A 21,615-nucleotide genomic window follows, 5' to 3' on the forward strand; every position below is an offset into this window, starting at 1 on the left:
TGGCACTATATTTCATGGCATGTTTTAAAACTCTCTGCATCTCTCCGGCTGTTTGCAATGGGAGGGGGAGGGATTGGAGCGGAGCTAAGCTCCCCCCCCCAACAGCCAGCAACGGGAGTGGGTGGGACAGAGCAGAGATTAGCTCCGCCCCTAACCCCTCCCATGGCAAATGCCAGAGTGGAGGAGAGAGCCTGACAAATTAAAAAAGGGGCCTAATCCTTAAAAACTGTACATCAGATTATTTTAGGATTTTCCCTTGGCATATAAACTACGCTTCTTCTTGGTGAAACTAGAGTGAGAAACCACCACCCTCTTATTTGGCATCCGGATCATCATGGCTCATGTCTGACTTCTCAGGACAGTTATATGATGAAGCAGGTTTTATAGAGCAAAGTGTCTGTTATCATTACATTTCTGTGATACTTAAAGGCACAACCACAAAAAGACACTTCCAAGAATTGATCAGCCAATGTTTTTTTTATTTCTCCATATAAAAAGCAAGTAAAAAATACAATTTTGATAAATAAAAAGTACCTAATATAATTCACATACATTTACAAAACACAACCAATATTTCAATTTATTAAATTAAAAAAATCTATCCCAAAACAACAATTTTTTTACAAACCCATGATAAAGATTACGCATGACTGAAGCCCCTGAGAAGGTATAGGTATATAGATGAAATCATCCAGGCCATGAGAGATCTAATTAATGGTAATTCAGGATCAACTGGGAGGTTCTAGAAATGCTGAAGACGTTTCAATGCATATGAATGAGAAAATCATCCCAACTGTTGCAAGTATCTTGCATTATACGTCCCTTTAATAAAAAGGGTGCTGATAGTCCTGAATATGGGAAGTCAGTTATAAGGTCACCCAGCGGTAATTATTATTAGTTTTATTTAAACATATTGACCGCTAAGAACATAAATAATAAACCAGCCTATACTCACGGTGCTCCAGTCCTCCTGGTCTCCGTTGATTTTCGCGTACTGCAATCACAGGTCACCTAAGCGCATGACTGCTGTGGACAATTACTGGTCTCTATATTGGTATCACTGAGAACAATGATCGGCTGCAGTGATCATGCACTTAGATGGCACTTAACAGTGCTAACCAGTCTCAGCAGAGGAGAAGGAGGTCAGAGGGCTATCTATAGAGATAGTGAGGGAACACATAGCTAACTTACATGAATTCAAGTCTTCAGGTCCAGATGAATTACATCCTAGGATACTAAAAGGAAGAAGCGGAGGTAATTGCTGAACCGCTCGCCATAATCTTTGAAAATTCCTGTACAACAGGAGAAGTCCCCGAAGATTGGAAAAGGGCACATGTTGTCCCTATCTTAAAAAAAAGGAAGAAGATGGATCCAGAAAACTACAGACCTGTGAGCCTGACTTCTTTACCGGGAAAGATCTTTGAACAAATTTTAAACAGCATGTATGCAAGTACTTGGATAAAAATGGAGTAATTAAACAGAGCCAGCATGGGTTTGTGACAAACAAGTCATGCCAGACAAATCTAATTTCCTTCTATGACAAAATCACATGCTGGGTTGATCAGGAAAATGCGGTAGATATAGTATATCTTGACTTTAGTAAAGCATTTGACAAAGTATCTCATACTATACTTATTGAAAAAAATGACCTAATATGGGACTGACAAGGCAACTGTTGGGTGGATTCACAACTCGCTGAGTGATCGTACTCAAAGAGTGGTCATACACATTCAAAGAGTGATCGTACACATTCTTACACTTGGCGGCACATCCAAGTGGAAGAATGTGTCCAGTTGGGGTACCACAAGGCTCTGTCCTAGGCCCAGTGTTGTTGAATATTTTTATAAATGATATGGAGGAGGGAATTGATGGGAAACTGATCAAGTTTGCCGACAACACAAAGCCAGGAGGGATAGCTAACACTAGGGAAGAGAGAGAGGGGATTCAAAAAGATTTGGACAAGATTGAACAGTGGGCTGCCACTAACAGAATGGTATTTAACAAGGAGAAATGCAAGAAACGATTTGAAACATCTTAAAGATTTCATTGATAAGACTAGTTGATCTCGACTTACCACTGCTATCCTTTGTATATACCTAATCTTTCTCCAAAGTGCTCATTAAAGTCCCTACATTTTGCTTCCATCATACTACTTGGCCTTGTTGTTAGCTTCGACAAGGACTAATTGCAATAATGTACATGAACACAGCCTATAACATAAAGAAGAGTGAGCATAAAACACTGGTGGTGCCTACAGTAGTGGGTTTCAACTTACAGTGGATTCATATGTGGTGTGAAAATCTGCTGTCTGACATGCAGATTTGCTGTGAAGTAATGCTCTTTGCATCAGTGGACTCTAGCATTTCCGCATCAAAATGCTGTGGAATTTCCACTTAAAAAAAAAAAACTAAATAAAAAACCACTTCAAATTTGAACCATCAATGACCAGGAATAGGCTGCATAGCCACAGCTGACTTTTGCAGCTACAAGGTTGATGATGATGCCACTTCCAGATCACGTGCCCAGCAGCTCGGTGCCCCCTAGAGGCTGCCGGGTGATGGTGCAGATTTTTATGCGGAAATGCCACGAAGTTTGCTGTGGAATGTTGCGAAAACTGCAACATTTCTGCTACATGTGAAAGTAATGAGTGTATTGTCACATGTCTATATATGGATCCATAATACAGACATCTTAGAGGTGACATTGTAGCTGTATGTCACCAGTATTTCATCTCTACTTGCCACTGTTTTTTTTTTTTTATTATTGCTTTTATTTTTTACTGGGCAAATACAGAGAATGCAAATACAGCGGCAAACAGACAAAAGCAGTCTGCAGGATAAGAAAAAAGTCCCTACTTTTTTTTCAAACCTATGGGCTATATGTCATATTGCAAGTCCTCTAAAGACAAGTGAATTGGGCTGAGAGCAATACCAGGCACAGACCTGTGTGGTGGAGTTTCTAGAAAACGGCTACCAACTTTTTTTATTTGGACATATTCCCTTTAGAGGGGTAGTCCAAGGTTAGAAAAACATGGCTGCTTTTATCTAAACACAAGACCACTCTTGTCCGGGGGTTGTGTGTGGTATTGCAGCTCGGTTCCATTTAAGTAAATGGGAACTGTGCTGCAATACCAGACACAACCTAAGGACAAGGGTGGTGCTGTGTTTGAAATAAAAGAGACAAGTTTTTCTAACTCCAGACAACCGCTTGAAGTTTGCAAGAAAAGATTTAAAAAACAGAAGCAAGAACATGAATGTTGCCTTTGGAAATAACCATTGTGTCTTCTAAATACTGGTTCATTACATCCATATACAACTGTGTTGTCACTGCAATTAGTGCAGAAAAGGTAATACTAATACTAGTGGCTCACATAGTGCCTTTGACTACTTCTTTACACTCCACAAAGTACTTATGTTCTATATCTGAAAACATGCAACGCGGTTAGAATCCACAGGAAGTGGACAAAGGTGCTTCTACAGTATTGGTGCCTACAAGATTTAAAGGGATTGTGCGGGATTCAAAAAACATGGCTGTTTTTTTCTAAAAACATGGCTGTTTTTTTCTAAAAACCTCACCACACCTGTCCATAGGTTGTGTGATATTGCAGCTCAGCCCCATTCACTTCAATTGAGATGAGCTGCAATACCAGACACGACCTGTGGACAGGAGTGGTGTTGTTTTTGGTAGAAAGCGGCCATGTTTTTCCACTCGCGTAAAGCCCCTTTAACACTTAGGTTGCAGAGAGTGTACAAGCTCAAGCTACAATGCTGTGCAGTCTATGGGCTTCACGTAAAAAAAAAAGTTTTTTTTAATGCAAAACAAGTATAACTTACAATGATAAAAAAATTAACACAACGTATGTTCAAGCCCTTTAACATAAAAAACGTGTACAGCACTTATTACACAAAAATGTAAACATTGTACGCAGGCGTCGCGGGTGTGTGAACATCAAGTCATCTCCTTGTTATTGCAGTATAAAAGCCTCCAGTATGCCCCTACCACCAGCAGTTATATTGTAGTAAGTTTGGTTCTCAAGTAATGTTAAAGGGGTAATCTGAGATCAAGTGAATGGGGCTGAGCTGCAATACCAGACACAGTCTATAGACAAGAGTGGCGCTGTTTCTGGTAATAAAGCAGACAACCCCTAAAAAAAACTCTCAGACAATCCCTTTAAAGCTAAGGCTACATGACAACTTTGGCCACAACATGGGTCGTGTGACAAAAAATTACTGCGCAGCTCCATGGCCTTGCACTCTTATGGAAGTCAATGGGGTCACGGTGTGACTTGCAAGGTGCCGTGACCTGCAATCACAGAAAACACAACCTTGCTTGGATTTTTTTGCAATCTACAGGCCTCATTCATGGCAACTTGCGAGTCACATTGACTTTAATGAGTGTGCAAGGTTGTAGGGCAACACAACGATTATTGATTGCATAGCCGGTGTTGCGGCCAAAGTCACGGTGTAGCCCTAGCCTAAATGTCACAGCTGGGCGTGCAGCGACTACTCGCTCCCAGAGAGATGTAGATTCCCTGCATAGTCCTCTAGCTTGCCTTCTCATCATCGCTGTCCATATTGACCGGGATGTAGCCTCCCTCCCGTGGTAAGCAGAGGCAGCAGCCGGCTCCACTCAAGTCAAGCTCCTTGAAGTTGAAGTCTTTTATTTGCAGGAATCTGAAGTCGGTCTCATCGTAAGCATAACAAATATCCTTGAGTTTCGTCCAAAACAGATAGGACAATCCAATACCGAGAGCCTGTGACAAAGAGCGGGGGATCAAAAGCTGCATGGTTATATAGAGAAATCACCAAACAAGCCATCATGTACATAGAGAGGACTCACAGTGCTAACTTGTGTGCCCTCCAGGAGGCATGCTTAATTATTGATGCTCATGTACAGCAATCTGTTAGCATCCTTCTTCTAGTACCGCAGCGCTGTCACACTAACGCTTCGTGGGCTTTAAATAAAATATAACATCAGGTAAAAGGAGCAGGAGTAAAACTGGATATAGAGGCGAACGTCTTCAAAAGACCGCTCTTATCTAGACTGGATACTATGCATGCTAAGCACCTTCTAGGAGAAGATCCCCCCCAATGGAAAGACCATTTGTCAAGGCGATTTTAAGTAATCGTCTCAAAGAGGTATCAGTACAGTTGTGAATCATTGCAAAAATAATTATATATATATATACACATACCCTGTTTCCCCCAAAATAAGACAGGGTCTTATATTAATTTCTGCTCCCAAAAAATGTAACTTTTTTATATGAATAGCTGTCTGGACACTATTTGAGTTGACTTTTTTATTAACTGTAACTTTTGCCTATTTTCAGAGTGGGGCTTATACTTCAAGCTTTCTTAAAAACCCCGAAAAATGATTCTGCATCCTCAAAAATTCTGAAAAATTATGCTAGGGCTTATTTTTGGGGTAAGTTATTTTCAGGGAAACCTGTTTTTTTAGATGATAGATAAATAGATAGAAGATAGATAGATAAATAACACAGCTGCTGAGTAGTTCCTGTGAACTGCTGCAGGCTCAGGAGCGGAGTATCTGCCATTAACCCTTTCCAATCCACTGTCTGACCTCTGAAGACATTATGATTTAAGGCTGTACGGCTCCGATGTTGGAAGATGTCAGATGTCCGTCAGGGTTCTCTTACTGTATATTGCCAGCCTTTCTACTGTTGAAGCCTATCCAACGTGTCACCTCATGCAGTACTGGCTTTAGCCAGCATATAGCGCCGTTGTGTAACGGCAGAAAAAGAGTAAGCCCCCTAGGAAAGCCAGAAATACAAATTGGATTGGAAAGGGTTAACAATGGATTCCATCTGACATTCTGCTGCAATGGCTGACATTTAACCCCTTAGATGCTTCATTTAATAGGGACGAGGGAGATCTAAGCAGTTAGAGGAATTGTCACCCACATCAGTGCGCTGGCAATGAAATAGTGGGGTGCTGATAGGTGGTCAGGAAGCCTGATGAAGGCCTAATACAGAAGTGCTACAGTGTATTATACAGGTAATCAAGCATATGTTCAAGTATCCTAGTGGAACAAAATAAATAAATGAAAAGAAAATGTTTAAAAATATTCCTTTTAGCACGAACATAACATATTTTCCCCCATAAAAATTATTTTATTGTGTAAGAAATTAAAACTAAATAAAGAAAAAAAAATACAATGACAGAATTGTCAACGAAAACTACAGCTCGATGCACAAAAAACAAGCCCTCACAAGACTGCTGACAGGGAAATACAAAAGTTATAGCTTTCACAACAGGGGCTCATTCACACTCACAGTTAGCTGGCGCTCCGGCTTTCCAGCTCTCGGTTCTGTTTTTGGAGAATAGAACCAGAACGGAAGCGGAATTAGACAAATCAGTTTTTTTCTCTCCATTGACTTCAATGGGGTTTTAAAAAATGGCAGGCAAACGGAGAGCTTCTGTTCTGTTTTTTAGATAGAACTAATAGCGCCGCAGACCGCACTATTGCTATCAATTAAAAAACAGAAACCAAATGGAGTGGAAGCAAAACCTCCGCTGAAATCTTTGGAGGTGAAAAAACGTTTCAGTTTAAGGGCGGCTTCACACCACTGTATATCGGCTGGGCTTTCACGCCCGGCCGATATACGGTGTCCCTCTCTGTAGGGGGCGGAGGCTGGAAGAGTCGGGAGCAGTGCTCTGAGCTCCCGTCCCCTCTCCACTATCTGCAATGGGAGGGTGTGGAGCTAAGCTCCGGAACTTAGCTCCGCCCCAGTCCCACCCCCTCCCATTGCAAATAGTGCCGAAAGGCGGAGAGGGGGCGAGAGCTCAGAGCACTGCTCCCGGCTCTTTCAGCCTCCTTCCCCTGCATAGAGGGACACTGTATATCGGCTGGGTGTAAAAACCCGGTCGATACACGGTCGTCTGAATAAGCCCTAATTCTGTTTTTTTCATTCAATAATGGAAAAGACATAGAAAGCCTGAATGAATGGAAATCAAAAGCTTGAATGAGCCGTAAAATTATACAAAAATAAATGATTTATTTAAAAAAAGCATTTTTATTGTGCAAAAGCAGTAAAGCATAAAATAAGACCATTTAAGTCTGGTATTAACCTCAGAATAAAGGCAACCCATTTTTATGTGTCATTGTTCCCAGTAAGAGAAGCCAAGTAATCTTGTAGATATGATACCTTTTAATGGCTAACAAAAATACATGATGTTACAGCAAGCTTTCGGGTTCAACCCTTCATGAGGCTGAAATGAAACCGTTTCAATCCCACTTTGCTCTACTGGCTAACATGGCACCAAACACCCTACTCTTTGGTTTCATGTTTTTTTGTTGCATGGTGAATGGGTAAAAATTAGAGATGAGCGAGCATACTCGCTAAGGCAAAATACTCGAGCGAGTAGTGCCTTATGCGAATCTTTAGAGACGAGCGGGCAGGTACTCGCATAAGGCACTACTCGCTCGAGTAGTTTGCCTTATTGAGTATGCTCGCTCATCTCTAGTAAAAATCTATAATGTAACAAAAAAAGGGGAAATTGCTGTTTTTTTTCATTTTCCCGTAGAAAGAGTTAATAAGTTTGGACACTAATATTGTGGCCTATGACCCTGGGGTGATCCTTCTAAGTCAGGATACCTCTGTAATACGATGTATGAGAATTGTAAGTGCAAGTATATGACAAAGTGTACCATAAAGAGCTGCTTGAAATTCCTTAGAAAAGCCTAGATTATTGCAAAAAGGAAAACTTTATTAGTTTATGGATATGTTTTTGGGTTCCACTGAAGGAAGGGACCAGGACAGCGTTTGTCGGGACTTTCTGTCTCCATAACAGGGTTCTACATCACATTTTTGAGAACTACAGCAGAGTTATCGCTCTAATAGACATAATGTAGCGATGGAAGCATCAGATGAATTAATGGTTTATCCTCATCCAAAAGCCTTCCAAGAAATAGAAAACAGAGCAGCCAAACGGAAGAAATACTGCAACAAAAGAGGATGCAAAAAGGGGGCTGGGTTTGAATTGTGGATACAAATATAATAGATTTAGGCTGCCTGTCCGCGGGTGTTGCGATATCCCGCGGCGGAGATCCGCCGCCCGGGAGCAGCAGACGGATCTCCGCGGTGAGCCTATTTGACAGATAGGCTCACCGCGGAGAATCGCGGCAATTCGCAGCATGGTGCGATTTGCCAGCCGCGAGTGGAGAATCGCAATGGTTCTCCGCTCGTGGACAGGGGGCTGCGTTTTCCGTAGCAACACTATGGAAGGTGTGCAGCGCGTTCTCCCCGGCCGGATTATCGCTGCGGAAAATGCAATGTAAGAACGCCCGCGGACAGGCAGCCTTAGGTAGACACTCCAATATTGTGAAATAGTGAGATAGAATTGAAGGACCATAGCAAAATTCAAACTTGGCTCCCCAACATGGTGCTCAGTTTTTGCGCCCAGAACACAAGGGCTTTGTGATTATTCCCACCTCATGGCCCCATTACCATGACCCCTATGTCAATTCCTCACCACCTTCTTAGCCAACAATGCAGCTCTGCACAGATTCTTGCCAAATAGTAGTAAAGGGGACGGGATCAACTGTAGACCCATTGCACTGGTCAACATGATTTTTTTGGCAAGAGTATTTATAGTGATTCTTGTAGTATTTCACCTCCTGAATTCAAATGTGTTAGAATTGATTCATCATTCGGGTTTTTTGTGACACATTTTTCCCTTTAATTTCGGTGTTCTTTATGGTTTGTGATTGGATGAATTACCTTTATATTTAGTGTCTTATATGTCCCTATGTGACTGGGACAGCAGGGATAGGAAATCTCACTATATGCAAATACAATGGCCTGAACGGGCATCTCTTATTCCTGGACAGAATAATGTGTCAAATGTAACACCGGGACGGATGGAACAATCTGTAAAAGCAATTGATAGAAATTCTGCAGCATTTCTGCATTTGAAGTCTAAATTTCCCAAAGTTAGTGATGTGAAACTGAGAGAAGGAACTTTTATAGGGCCACAAATAAGATCAGTGATGGATGATAAGAAATTTCAGGAACTGTTAAAGACCGCCTGGTTATCATTCAACTATGCCTCCTCTTCTGTTCTTGGAAATCATAAATCAGAAAACTATTGTGATCTAGTGGGTGATCTTGTGAAATCACACCAAGCTGTGGGAGGCAATAAGTCCTTAAACCTTCTCTTCTTGGACTTCCACCTGTACTTCTTCCCAGAAGATCTTGGGTCTGTCAGTGACCAACATGGGGAGTATTTCCATCAGCAGAGGTCTACGATGGAACGGAGGTACCAAGACAAGTGGAGTCCCAGTATGCCGGCTGACTACTGCTGGACCATGAAGAGAGACCTCCCAGAAGCAAAATATTCTCATCAATCATCATCAAAAACTTTCTAGGTAAACTGCATTTCACATAATGTTGACTTACAAAAGTACTGTAAAACTTCTAACAACAGATTTGAATTCGGGAGGTGAAATACTACATGAATCACCATTACGTATTAAGGTTTTGTAGGCCAGGGTTGTCTTCCTCTATGGTGCATAAGCCATTTGCTCTGTTGCTCAGACTTATGTGAAAGGACAGTTTAGGACTAAACGAACTGAAATACAAAATGAAAGATTTGTGGTGAGAACTGAAGCAGAACCATTCCTGACTGCAAACGGCGACTTTTAGGTCGTTAGCCCACACCCACACCTTTCCATCTCAACTTTGGGAAGAAAAGGACATTTAGCTTTTCACCTAAAAGCACCAAAAAGTGCACCCAGTGTTACATGTAATATACAACTGCACAAATGACAACACAGGTGACATAAACGTTCCCTTACCTGAGGACCCAGCACCGCCAATACTAAACCAAAAGTGATTCCAAAGTTATCGTTTAACCACAAGCCCACAGCGTGGATACATCCCCGGACATGGATGATATTCATTACATCAAGCCTCTAAACAAAGGACAAAATAAAACACAATTCAGTGACAGACAAGTCAGATCACTGGCCTAATTCTTTAGCGTTAGAATGCTCAATTTGCCAAATTTTACCGGCAGCACCTTGAATGCCTGTACAGTGGGACGTATCCGCTCAATCTGGAAGTGTAAAGTGCACTCCTCCTCATTGACAGAAAACATTTTTAATGTCATTTTACAATAAGTTAGACTTACACTGTTAGGAGTAGAGATGAGCAAGCATGCTCGGTTAAGGAAAAGATTCGGGGGGCGGCGGGGAGAGATCTCTCTCTCCTCCCCAAATCTTTTTGGATGAAAAGGCAGTTACTCAAAAATGCTGACGCTCGCTCGAGTAATTGCCTTAACCGAGTACGCCCGCTCATCTCTAGTTAGGAGTCATTTCCAATGTTAACACAGTAGTTCCCTTAGAGTTAGGGGCCTTTTACACACAACGATTATCGCTTAAAATTCATTAAACCTATGGCATATGAGCGATACTCTTTGGGTGTAAATGCTACCATTGTGCACCTTTCGTCTGAATGATGATTTTTAGGTGAGCTTAAAAACCATCGTTCAGACCGCACGTTGTGTTCACAGGGGGAGCAGGAGATAATATTGTTGTTTTCTCTTAGCAGCCCATGCCAGAATAATGGAGCCAATTGCAGAGCTCAGACCTGCTGAGTTCTGTAAGCAGCTCCTGGAGGCTCATTTGCATGCAAATGAAGCTGATAAAGTGCTAATGGGCCTTTAGGGTGGTTTCATATATGCGTCAAAGGTTGCATCAAAATCCGGCACAAAATACCAAAAAAAAAAAAAGTGCTGCATGCAGCACTTCTTCTTCCGGCTAAAAGCTGAGCAGAAAACAAACAGGCCCCATTATAATCAAAGAGGTCGGTTTGGCGCTGTACGATTCCCTCCTCAATGGAGTAGAAAAGAGGAACTTTGAGAACAGATATGAAACCACCCTTATACTTTGGTTCGGTATTATTGTATCTTGACGCCACCGGAAACTAGGGGTTTGACAGGGCTTCCATGGAGGAACACCCCTGCCACACCCCGTAGATCCCGATTGGTGGAATATTTTTAGGTTCTACAAGGTACTGCATTGGATTAGGGGCTGAAGCGCTGTGGCATGTCAGTGACCCGCAGTCTGTTAGCCACCGCTGTGCTACACTCTTGTGACCTGGCTCCTTGTCACAGTCCCTGTGCCACTGTTGCCTCCCTTCTGTACTCATGCACTTAGCCGTCTGCCCTGCGCCACTGTGTGATCCCTCACTGACTGTGCGTCCACCATCTGTCAGCGTCTCTGCCGTCCTTCCCCCGCTTAGTGGCCTCCCTGAAGCCGGCAGTGATTTAAAAGTAAAATGGGGGGGGGGGGGGGGGGGGGTTGGCGCTGTGTGAGCCCTGCTGTCCTCAGGGAGAGTGCCTCTTCCCCCCGATCCTCTGGACTCCATGAACCCGGCTGCGATGTGACAGTGAGATGGGAAGGTGGAGACGCACGCTTGTGGCCCGCCGCAGTTAAAGCTGCTTCACGTGGCATTTCCCTCCCTGCTTTTAACCCCGCACTGTTCTGCAAGACTTACGGGGATGCCGGCTTCTGGATCACCGGCTGGGAAGCCCCTTGCTGCTGCACCTGGGGCCGCTGTATGACTTTTCTGTAATTCTGTAGTGCCCTTCCAGGACCTGCAGCCAAAGCAGCTCTGGAGCCAATCAGGTACAGGGGGCGTGACCCCCGTCAATCTTGACTTCATCAGTACTTCGTGGTGGCGTCAAGATACAATATTACTCTTTGGTTCACAAGTGTAACAAGTAATGTAAACTGAAAAGTAACTCTAACTGTAATCAGTGTTCACTTCAGAAACGTCTCCCAACATGCTCTGTGCTCTCTTGAAAAGTGTTTGTAGAATTTCTTAATGTCTCTCACTTTTAGCTTATTGACTTTAGTTTCACTAGTGTTCAGCTTTGCACCTGGAAGAACATTTTCCATCACTCCACGTCCAGATTTTGAGTTAAACAGCTGACCTGCTGGAATTCGAACCTTTTCGTAGGGACGTTTTGTACATGAGAAAAAGACAATTTCTGTGGCCTGTCTAAATGGAATTTTTTGGTAAGATGGAAATTGGGTCACATTTTGCAATTTTAAAAGTCCAGAGACGTCAGCTGAACTTATCGTTCAGAACTTATCGTATTCCTGTTTAGCAGGCGTGTTGGTGATAATTCTGTACACAGCAAGTGGACCATGTATTTCAAAGTTTGACTTGAAGGCCTCCCTCACACGGGCGACAAAGTCGCACAATTTTCTCATGCTGCGACAATGCTACAAATTGCATGTATGTAAGGCGCCTGCTTTCCTATGGGTTCCTTCACTTTTGCGAAGTTTTGTAGCATGCGACATTGCTAGTCCAAAAACCTCGCTGGTTGCGCAAGGTTTTGTAGCCCATGTTTCCCTATGGAGCCTTCCTCTCTGTTACATCGCACAAAAAAGCAGTTTTTATGCAGTGTGATGCAACTTTGACAGTAAGAAATCAAAGCCATAACCTAAGCCCTAGCCACAGGGGGAAAAAAAAAAAAAGTATACATCACTTTAGAAATGCTATCTGGTGCCACTGCAGCTTCCTCCCGGGGGACAAAAAAACCCTGCCTCCTGGAAGCGCTGCCTCTGATTGGCTGACGCTTAGCCAATTAGAGCCAGCACTCGATGAATGGCTGTCTTTGGTCATTGAGTGCTGGCTCTGATTGGCTAATCAGATAGAGGGCTTCCAGGTGGTGGGGATTTTTAAATCTCCGGACAGAAGAGAGGAAGAAGAGTTCCGGGGACCAGGAGGAAGCGGCAGCAGTGCCAGACAGAGTTTCTAAGGTCATGTATACTTTAAAAAAGATTTTTCCTGCAGCTAGGGCTTATTTTCGGGGTAGGGCTTATATTTCAAGCCCCCCTGAAAATCCTCGCAAGTTGCGCTACAAAATTGCGGTTTTGCCATGAGAAAACAAACTCTAGTATTGCCACTGACATCAATGAATTTCGGTTCTGTGGAATCCAAGCGTCAAACCAATGATTATTTTCTAGATTGGACCTACTTTATGTGAGGAGTTTGAACACTATGGCTCAAAAGATATGGTATCCTGGGGTGTTAGAATAAAATAAAAGGACACATCAGTACCCCTCGTAGGCTTATGATGCAAGCTTATATAAGAAATACAGTCTCTTTGTAAATGATGGGAGTTAGAACACACATCTATTGAACAGAAACTCAGCCAAAAGTGGAGTTAGAATATTAGGGAACTACGGCAGCACAATATAATTGAACTTAAAGAGGCAGTACAAGGTGAGAAAAACTTGGCTGTTATCTTCTAAGACCATCTCTATACCTGGCCATGAGTTGTGCCTGGTATTGCAACTTAAAGGGGTTTTCCAATTAATTACTATTGATGACCTATCATCAGGATAGGTCGTCAATAGTTGATCGGCTGGGGTCTGCCGCTCATGATCCTGACCGATCAGCTGAGCAGGCGCCTGCTGTCAGTGCTGCAATAACACAGAGATTTCCACTCCAACCTCTGAGTATTTGGAGCTGAAGTCTCCACGCCAACCTGCCATGTAGCAGCCGACGCTTGTAATTGCAGGCATGGCTCATGTTGATAAAATGAGAGCCGTGCCTGCAGTTACAAGCACCAGCCACTACATGGGAGGTTGGCGTGGAGGCTTCCGCTCTGACCTCTGTGCTATTGCGGTGCTGACAGCATGCGCCCACTCAGCTGATTGATCAGCGTCCTGATGATAGGTTATCAATAGGATTTCACTGGAAACCCCCTTTAACTCCATTGTGATTGAGATTGAGCTGCACTACAGAATCCAGCCTGCCCTTAATACACCCCTACTAAGTCCTGTTCTCCCAGGGGTTTTCAAAAACACATTAAAAAATCCAGGAAAGTGCATGTCACGAATGTAACAAAATAAAAAAAAAAAAACATTACCAAAAATGCTTCTAAATAACGCTTTGAAAAACTTTTGAAATTCACAGCATTTTTACAAGCAAACGACCAAGAAAAAAACCTGAAAAAATGGTATGTGGGGAGGAGGATTTAATGCGATTTCCATGAGTTCCCAAATCTGCAATGTGTTTTTTGTTGCGTTAACCTTGGATTCTTTCGGCTTGCAGCTACCACTAGGGGGAGCCAAATGTGCATGGACTTATTCAGCTAGTACTGAACTCAATGGCAGATATAGAAATCAGATCACAGTGAGCTCCCCCTAGGGGCAGGTAGCTGCTATGACAATATAATAGCAACCAGGGAAAGCAGTTCAGTCCTGTCTCTATGGTAGGTATGCTATTAGGCTCAAACAAGTGTGTAAAATCAATAACCTTTGCGCCTTCATGAATTTATCTTAATATATTGGACTGATAGCAATAACTAATGTATTTTTCCTCACTTTACACCTATAGATCGGAGCTTACAATATGTATACATACATACATACATTTGGCTGGATTGATCACTGAGCTCTGTAATTGACTGCAACAGCTTGTGCCGTCCAGTAGACAGGCTGCTGCAGCCTGTCAACAATAAGTCACTGAGGAGACCCAGAGCTGCTGGAAGGGAACTTGCGAGGAGTTGGGAGAGGTGAGTGTTAGCTAATTATTATTTTCTACCATGGCGGGTCTGCTTACATACAAATTAATTAATTGTGCCAATCCATTTAAAGCTAGGTGCACACTAGTTGTAACTGTAAGTTGTACCTGAGTGACTCAGACGCACCTCACATCGGACTGCACACCGATGCATGTGTTGTCCAATATACACCGACTCAACACAATCACGTAGCATGTCCTATTTCTTCTCCATGAAACGGCCAGGAATATGACATGCTATGAGTTTTTCTATGCAGACCATTGGTTGATGGGAAGAAATGTCTAAGTGTATAGCCTCATAGGCTATAATGGGGATTACAGAGATAGTACACAACCCCAAAATATGGTGAAGTGCACCTAGCCTAAATACTATGGTTCTGTCCCCAAGCAGTTTTCTACAAAGAAGATGGAAACCCAAGATGAAACTAGCAATAGAGATAAAATCAAGAGTGTGAAAGAAGCCCAATGTAGGTCTTAGGCCGCTTTCACACAGCTGAGAAAATCGTGGGAGATTTGTGTGTTGCGCGATGCACAAATATAAATCCCATTCTTTTGAATAGGGTCGTATACCTGAGCAATTGTTTCCGGCATTGCATTGTGGTGTGGGGAAAAAATAACAGTATGTCCTATCTTTGGGCGTTCCCTCGGAACGCATGTCCATTGCTTTCAATGGGACTAGCAAAAGCATTGCACGGCGTGTGAGGTGCACGCAAGTGCGATGCGAGGTTTCCTCCCTCCTATCAACACTCGTCTCCTCTACCGCCACATATGGCTCACATGGCCTCCCTCCTTGCTCTCGGCCTGTGCGATCTACAAGACACCCATAAACTGCACACAGAGGGTTCTCCTGCTCGGAAGCAGGTTTCCAGCTGTTGGCAGCTACAAATACTATTGTGCACTATGGTGTCATGGAGGTGACGGATTCTGCTTATGGCCCCCTGCACACGGGCGGAAATTCCGCGGCTGGATTTCCCGCAGAATTTCCGCCCGTGCCCCGCTGCCATAGGATTGCGTTAGGTAATGCAATCCTATGCACACATCCGCGAATTGTCCGCTCTGCGCATGCGGCGGCTGGCCGGCACATCACAGAGAAGAGGAGACGCCGGAGGTGGTGAGCCGCAGGTCTCTGCAGGGGCACGGGTCCGCATCCTGCTGTGAGAATGCTCGCAGCGGGATCCGACCCGGCCGTTTGCAGGCGGCCTATGCCCACCCCTATTGGTGTAATCACCTACCCTCTTCCCACTGTATAGTTACTGTGTGTGATAATATGCTAAGCAGGAGCATTTGCCTAATTTACCAAGGTGACCCTGGGAAACGGAGAAGTAAATTACCTAATCAGTGACTACACTTTGATTGTCAGAAGCTAAAATAGTTATGTCGCTACTCCTGTAGTGATAATAACTGGCTTCCTTGGGATGGCTTACAGCATAGCAATGCCACAATGAATATCATTATGTATAATGCAGGCTAGAATTAACGAGGTTATTTTATGTTCTTCTGATTCAATGTACTGCACAGCATTTCGGGACTACATTGTTCTCCGAACTCCGACCTCCAAACTTGTCTCCTTGATGTACGTCTAATTATGTACCATATTAGGTCTATGCTAGTAAATACCTGCTCTTACCATTGCTCTTGTCAATGGGGTGTCTACCTCCATACTCTATCACCACCCAACCAGTGCTGATACTGGAAGGACACATCCTGGGAACAAGAGGAATTACCCAGTTGCCAATTTATTCATAACATTTCGGGAGGTGTTGAGTTCTAAGAAGAGATGCTCAAGAACGGTTACATAATAGGGAAAACAAGTGTTTACTAAAACAAATATATCAGGAGAGCTGACAGGTCTTCCTTAAAAGGTCCAAGCTACAAAAAGAGTTACTGTTCTAGCCGCCGACTGTGGCTGCTGGTGGATTCCCTGACCTCATTGTCCTGCGGGTCCCTGCTATTGGCATCCTATGGTTCTTCTGTGTGCTTGATGCCACACTATTCTCCCTGCAGTTTCCTTTGCTCACAAAGAGCCTGCGTACTCGACCCGCCTCCTGAAGGGCCAACACGCGCACCAAAATTTCTCTGGGTTATAGAAGGCACCCTTCCCACTAAAGGTGTCCCTGCTTGTCTTCTGCATCCAGCTGTTTCCCCCGCTCTGAGCGCCCGGCTGTTATACAGCCGAGCGCTCAGAGCGAAGGATGCAGAAGACAAGCGGGGCATCCCCGCTTGTCTTCTGCATACAGCTGTTCTCTGTTCCGAGCGCCCCGGCTGTTAAACAGACGAGCGCTCAGAGCGGAGGATGCAGAAGACAAGCGGGGTGGCCCCAGCTGTTCTCTGCACAGAGCGGCCGGCTGCTATACAGCCGAGCGCTCTGTGCCGGGTATGGAGAACAGAGCTGGACTGCTCTGTTCTTCATACCCAGCCTGTCATAATGGAGCAGGATACAGCTGAAACAATGGTATCAGCTGTATCCCGCTGTGAATCCCTGATAAGGCTCATTGTTGTCTTTCAGCACACTGACAACGATGAGCGACGGGATAACGAAAACTGCACAATGTAAGTGCAGCAACACACAACGATTATCACTCAAAAGATGGCTTTTGAGCGATAATCGTTGTGTCTAAATGGGCCTTTTGTCATGGTCATGGCTTACATGCACCATTACATTTAATTTATTTGGCGGAAGTGCTGATTTTGTATTTGCCGCATGTGCTATTGGTGGAACAGTGGCGGTCTTCAATTTTGTTGTGCACTCCATCCACCCAACTGTCCTCGGTGTTTCAGTGAGAGTATATACCCAGGTACCCAGATTTTCCATTTATTAGGAGGCATTTTACCCAAACAGAGTTCTCTTTGAAGTTAGGAACCCATCCAATAAGGTTTGTCTGGATGTGGCGGATTAGTTCACATGTTTTGATCAAAATGTGCCCCAAGAACCTAGCATTTTTATGCTATTAGTATAAATAAAAGTTTTGCAATTTTATTCAGATATTAACTCTTTCCAATCCACTGTCTAACGTCTTAAGACATTATGATTTAAAGCTGTACAGTTCTGATGATGGAAGATGTCAGTCGGGGTTCTCTTACTGTATATTGCCAGCCTCTCTGCTGTTGGAGCCTATCCAATGTGTCACCTCATGCAGTACTGGCTTTAGCCAGCAGATAGCGCCATTGTATAACGGCAGAAAAAGAGTAAGCAACATAGGAAAACCAGGATACAAATTGGATTGGAAAATGTTAAATATGTATGAGTGCTGAAGGGCATGTTTAGGTTACTGTTACACTGATTACACCCTTGCCTCTCGCTTTGTTACTATGTGTCGGTGCCTTTTGATCGGTCAGGGTCAGCTGCCACTAAATTGAGACTACTACTTGGGAAATGACCTTGAAGTTCCCTGCAGTGAAGGCCAGATCCCTCTAATCAAGGGAATTAAAGGATGAGGAGCAGTCAGTCTTTATCAGTCAGGGGCTCCATGACCGCTTCATTACATTTAAGTCAAACTCTTCGTAGTTAATGTGTATTGTGTTTTTACTCAGATGACTTGGTCTATTTTTGTGAAGAAGTTTGTTACACTTACTCATGCCGTCTGAACCAGAGACAGATAGATGTATAACGAAGCTTTCATACTTTAGACTCTCTACATATATATCAACAAAGTAAGAATAGCTGTATTGGTCATGAAAACCATGTAAACCAGAGGCATGATTTCACCGTCTACACTTAACAAGACCAGTGTTCCTATTTGCACTCATTTTTTGCAAACTACCACATTTTTGTTGATACGGCTTCCCAGAATTCTAATATTCTTGGTTAGTAATCAATAATGTATTCCTTCAAGTGACAATATCTCTTACCTCTTTATCAAGGGTTTGGTAACCGCACAGAGTATTCTTCACTCCACCACTGCCCTGAAAACACAAAGATGACTCCATGTTAATGAGATATCGAATTCTACAGTTCCCCTAAATAAAGACATCACTTCCATAATACTCTTTAATAGAAAAAAACAAAAGTAACATCACAGATATGTGATTCTATAAAGACCATTCAATTCACAGAAAGCCATGTTGGACTATATAAATGAGTTAAAGGGTTTTTCCAACTAAAGACATTAATCCCCTGGACAGGGAATACATGACTGTAGTGTGACCACCACTCCATTCACTTCTATGGGGCGGAAAGTGATTGAAGCACTTGGCAAGCTTCCGCCATCTCATAGACGGAATAGATTAGTCATGCATGCTCACAATGCTCCTGTCTCATGGAGGACTTGGGGAGCACAAATCTTGGAATCCCCCATTAATTAGACATTTATAACCTATCCATTGGTTTGGGTAGAAAGGTCTGTGGAAGAGCTCCTTTAATACTTTGGAATGATAATACATGGAAAACCATGTGCATTTGCATGAAGGTCATAGATATTAATGCTGTCCCTCTGACCGCTAGTGACAGGGAACTATTGAATTAATCTTCGCATGACTGTTGTATAGAGGTGAAGTTATGACAGGTCATAGATACTGTGTAAATAAACCATCTATAGTAAAGGGTTCATCCAGTTGTAAACTATTCATGGTCTATCGTCGAGATAGAAGAATCAATAGTAGACTGGTGGGTGTTTACTGCCCAGGAGCCCTGGCGATCAGCTGATCTGGTGCACTACTGACTGCAACAAACTCATCCCACAAATAACAAGGCCTCGTATGGCTATGTCCCCGAAAAAATAAAAATGTTATGGTTCTTGGAAAATGACAGGGAAAAAAGAAAGCAAGTGCCTGGCCCTACCAGAAAATGAAGATATCCCCTATCGACAGGATAGGTAAGAACTTGCTGATCGGTGGGGGTTTCACCACTAAGAACCCCGCCGAACTTTAGAACAGGACTCCTGCGTCTGACTTTCCTGTCACTGTGGGGTCGCTTCTACCCTGCAGTGACATCACTCTAAATGGGGTACTGGCGGAGCATGCGCAATCAGCGTCCCATTCATTTCAATGAGAGTGATGAAAATACCGCAGCAAATATGCCAGTCGGGTACTCAGCAGTCCCATTAAAAATGAATGGAACATGACCAGGGAAATACCGCAGCAAATATGCCAGTCGGGTACTCAGCAGTCCCATTAAAAATGAATGGAACATGACCAGGGCTCCATTCAGTCTCCTCCTTAATGAGGGGGGTGCGGTAACTCTGCAGTAAAGAGGACAAGAGACATCCGTTCTCAAGATCAGCAGTGGTCTCAATGGTGAGACCCCCCACGATCAGCAAGTTATTCCCTAGGGAATAACTTGTTATTGTGGTATAACTCCATTAAGGCACAAAAAAACAAGTTGACCACTAAGGCGTTCATTAGGGGGGCTACATGAAGACTTTTATTGCAGGCAACTTTACAATTAGCTATTGAGTGATGCTGCGGGTCACAGGAGTGCACTGAACTGCATGCATCTGGCTGCAGGTGCCTGGATGGCGGCTGTAGCTGAATAGTTAATATCGGGAAGTCACGCTACAAGAAGTTTCTATGTAGCGGCAGCCTGAATTGCTTCTGTTCTAAGCACTGGAGTTAAATAGGACTAATGACTCGCACAAGGATGGATATTGATTGGATGCTTTTCCTCTCATTAGGGGACTGGAAGAATTTTTGGTCTTTTTCCATCCCTGTGTTAATTTCTCATTTTTTTCAGAATTTAATGTAATTATGTGCCCTGCCTCCAGTTCTCCATTTTATCTGCAGCCAAGCTGTAGATCTCTGCGTGTGGAGACCCCAGTAACCTGGCCGTCCCACAGTCCAGAACAGGAGTGGCTGCATGTGTAACCACCGGGCTGTCACTATTAATAAGGCCAATATACTGTAGTGGTGTTCTATGTTAGGATGAAGACATGTGAGCATACGGTTACTGATTTACCGTGTATGGGACCATGTATGATCCTGCTATTGTCACACTATGGCACTATTACATGGGTACTGCATGGCACTGCTACATGGGTACTACAGCATATATTCCTATTGTTGGCGCACCGTACTGCACCATTATGTCAGCACCAAAGCAAATTAACTTTCTTTTGTTTTTGTCAATATAATCAACAAACGAACATTAGATGACATCCTGAAATGAACCCCGTTTATGTAAGATATAACACGTATAGAGCTGCTGTTAATTTTCAGGAAACTGTATTATGCTGAGCGGCATATTAAGCCATTAATTATTGATCATCCGGCACAGGGTTGGTGATTTTTCTCATCAACATTCATAATCATCTACAGAAGCAAAAAAGAAATGAAAAAGCTAAAAAGAGAGAAACACTCCGGCTTAGAAAACGGGTTTTAAGAAAAAAAATAAAAGGTTTCTGATTCATGCCTCAATGAATATTTTTATTAAAAACGAATGTAATTTTCATAAACGATCTAGATTGTTACACTGTGTGATTATGTACATTTGTGCCGTGTTGCCATTTCAATGGCGGTATATACAATCATGCTTTATCTTTTGGGCTCGGAGCAAAGTAACGAGGCAGATAGTGCTATGAGAAGTGATGTTCTGTATATTCTTGTATGTTCATCCTGATGTAAAGCAATTACATCAATGTACATTGAATGACCATTTTATTAGCGACACCAGCCCTCATGATTGGCGCTTACCTGTATGGAGACTAGACATGTGACCCAAAAAGGCAGCATAAAAATTACCTTTCATTGTAAGTCCATATTGGTAGAACAAAATTGAGTGATCTGAGCGACCCTTAGCGACGCCTGATCGTTGGTGCTAGACTAGACCGTTATTTCATACGCTGCCAAACGTGTACAATGGTGTTGAGATTAAACCAGAAATGGTGTGACCGAGAAGAAAGACCCAGAGAAAGGGAATCCTGCAAACAACTCACTAACTAAAGGAGTCAGAGGAGGATGTCAAGAAGTGTTCTGCTGAACAGGCGGTGCATGGTCAAGCAGACTGCAGCTGAATACAATACATTAGGTGGATCACCAGCATTGTAACATAACATCCAACCCATATCCATCCTAATGCACTATATGCCATTCCTTAGCATGGAGGGGCTGTAACGGCAGAC

At 43.2% G+C, this 21,615-nt stretch overlaps 1 protein-coding gene and 1 long non-coding RNA gene across 3 annotated transcripts in view; one reads left to right on the forward strand and one right to left on the reverse strand.

Annotated features, from left to right (window-relative positions):
- Positions 1-458: 458 nt before the first annotated feature.
- LOC136612573 (tetraspanin-15-like) overlaps positions 459-21,615 on the reverse strand; it is a 152,241-nt gene continuing 131,084 nt past the window's right edge. For both annotated transcript variants that reach the window (XM_066593017.1, XM_066593016.1), the window contains 3 exons: positions 18,413-18,466; positions 9,817-9,933; positions 459-4,753 (listed from right to left, as the gene is read on the reverse strand). In XM_066593017.1, the coding sequence (XP_066449114.1) occupies positions 4,544-4,753; positions 9,817-9,933; positions 18,413-18,466 (381 nt within the window). In that variant the 3' untranslated portion in view covers positions 459-4,543. The remainder of the gene's footprint in view (positions 4,754-9,816; positions 9,934-18,412; positions 18,467-21,615) is intronic.
- Positions 14,473-21,615, forward strand: part of LOC136612574 (uncharacterized) — a 65,142-nt gene continuing 57,999 nt past the window's right edge. Inside the window, exon 1 of the long non-coding RNA XR_010790402.1 lies at positions 14,473-14,555. This is a non-coding gene — a long non-coding RNA (uncharacterized lncRNA). The remainder of the gene's footprint in view (positions 14,556-21,615) is intronic.

This window comes from Eleutherodactylus coqui, chromosome 2, assembly GCF_035609145.1.
Source record: "Eleutherodactylus coqui strain aEleCoq1 chromosome 2, aEleCoq1.hap1, whole genome shotgun sequence".
In the NCBI taxonomy this organism is placed as follows: domain Eukaryota; kingdom Metazoa; phylum Chordata; class Amphibia; order Anura; family Eleutherodactylidae; genus Eleutherodactylus; species Eleutherodactylus coqui.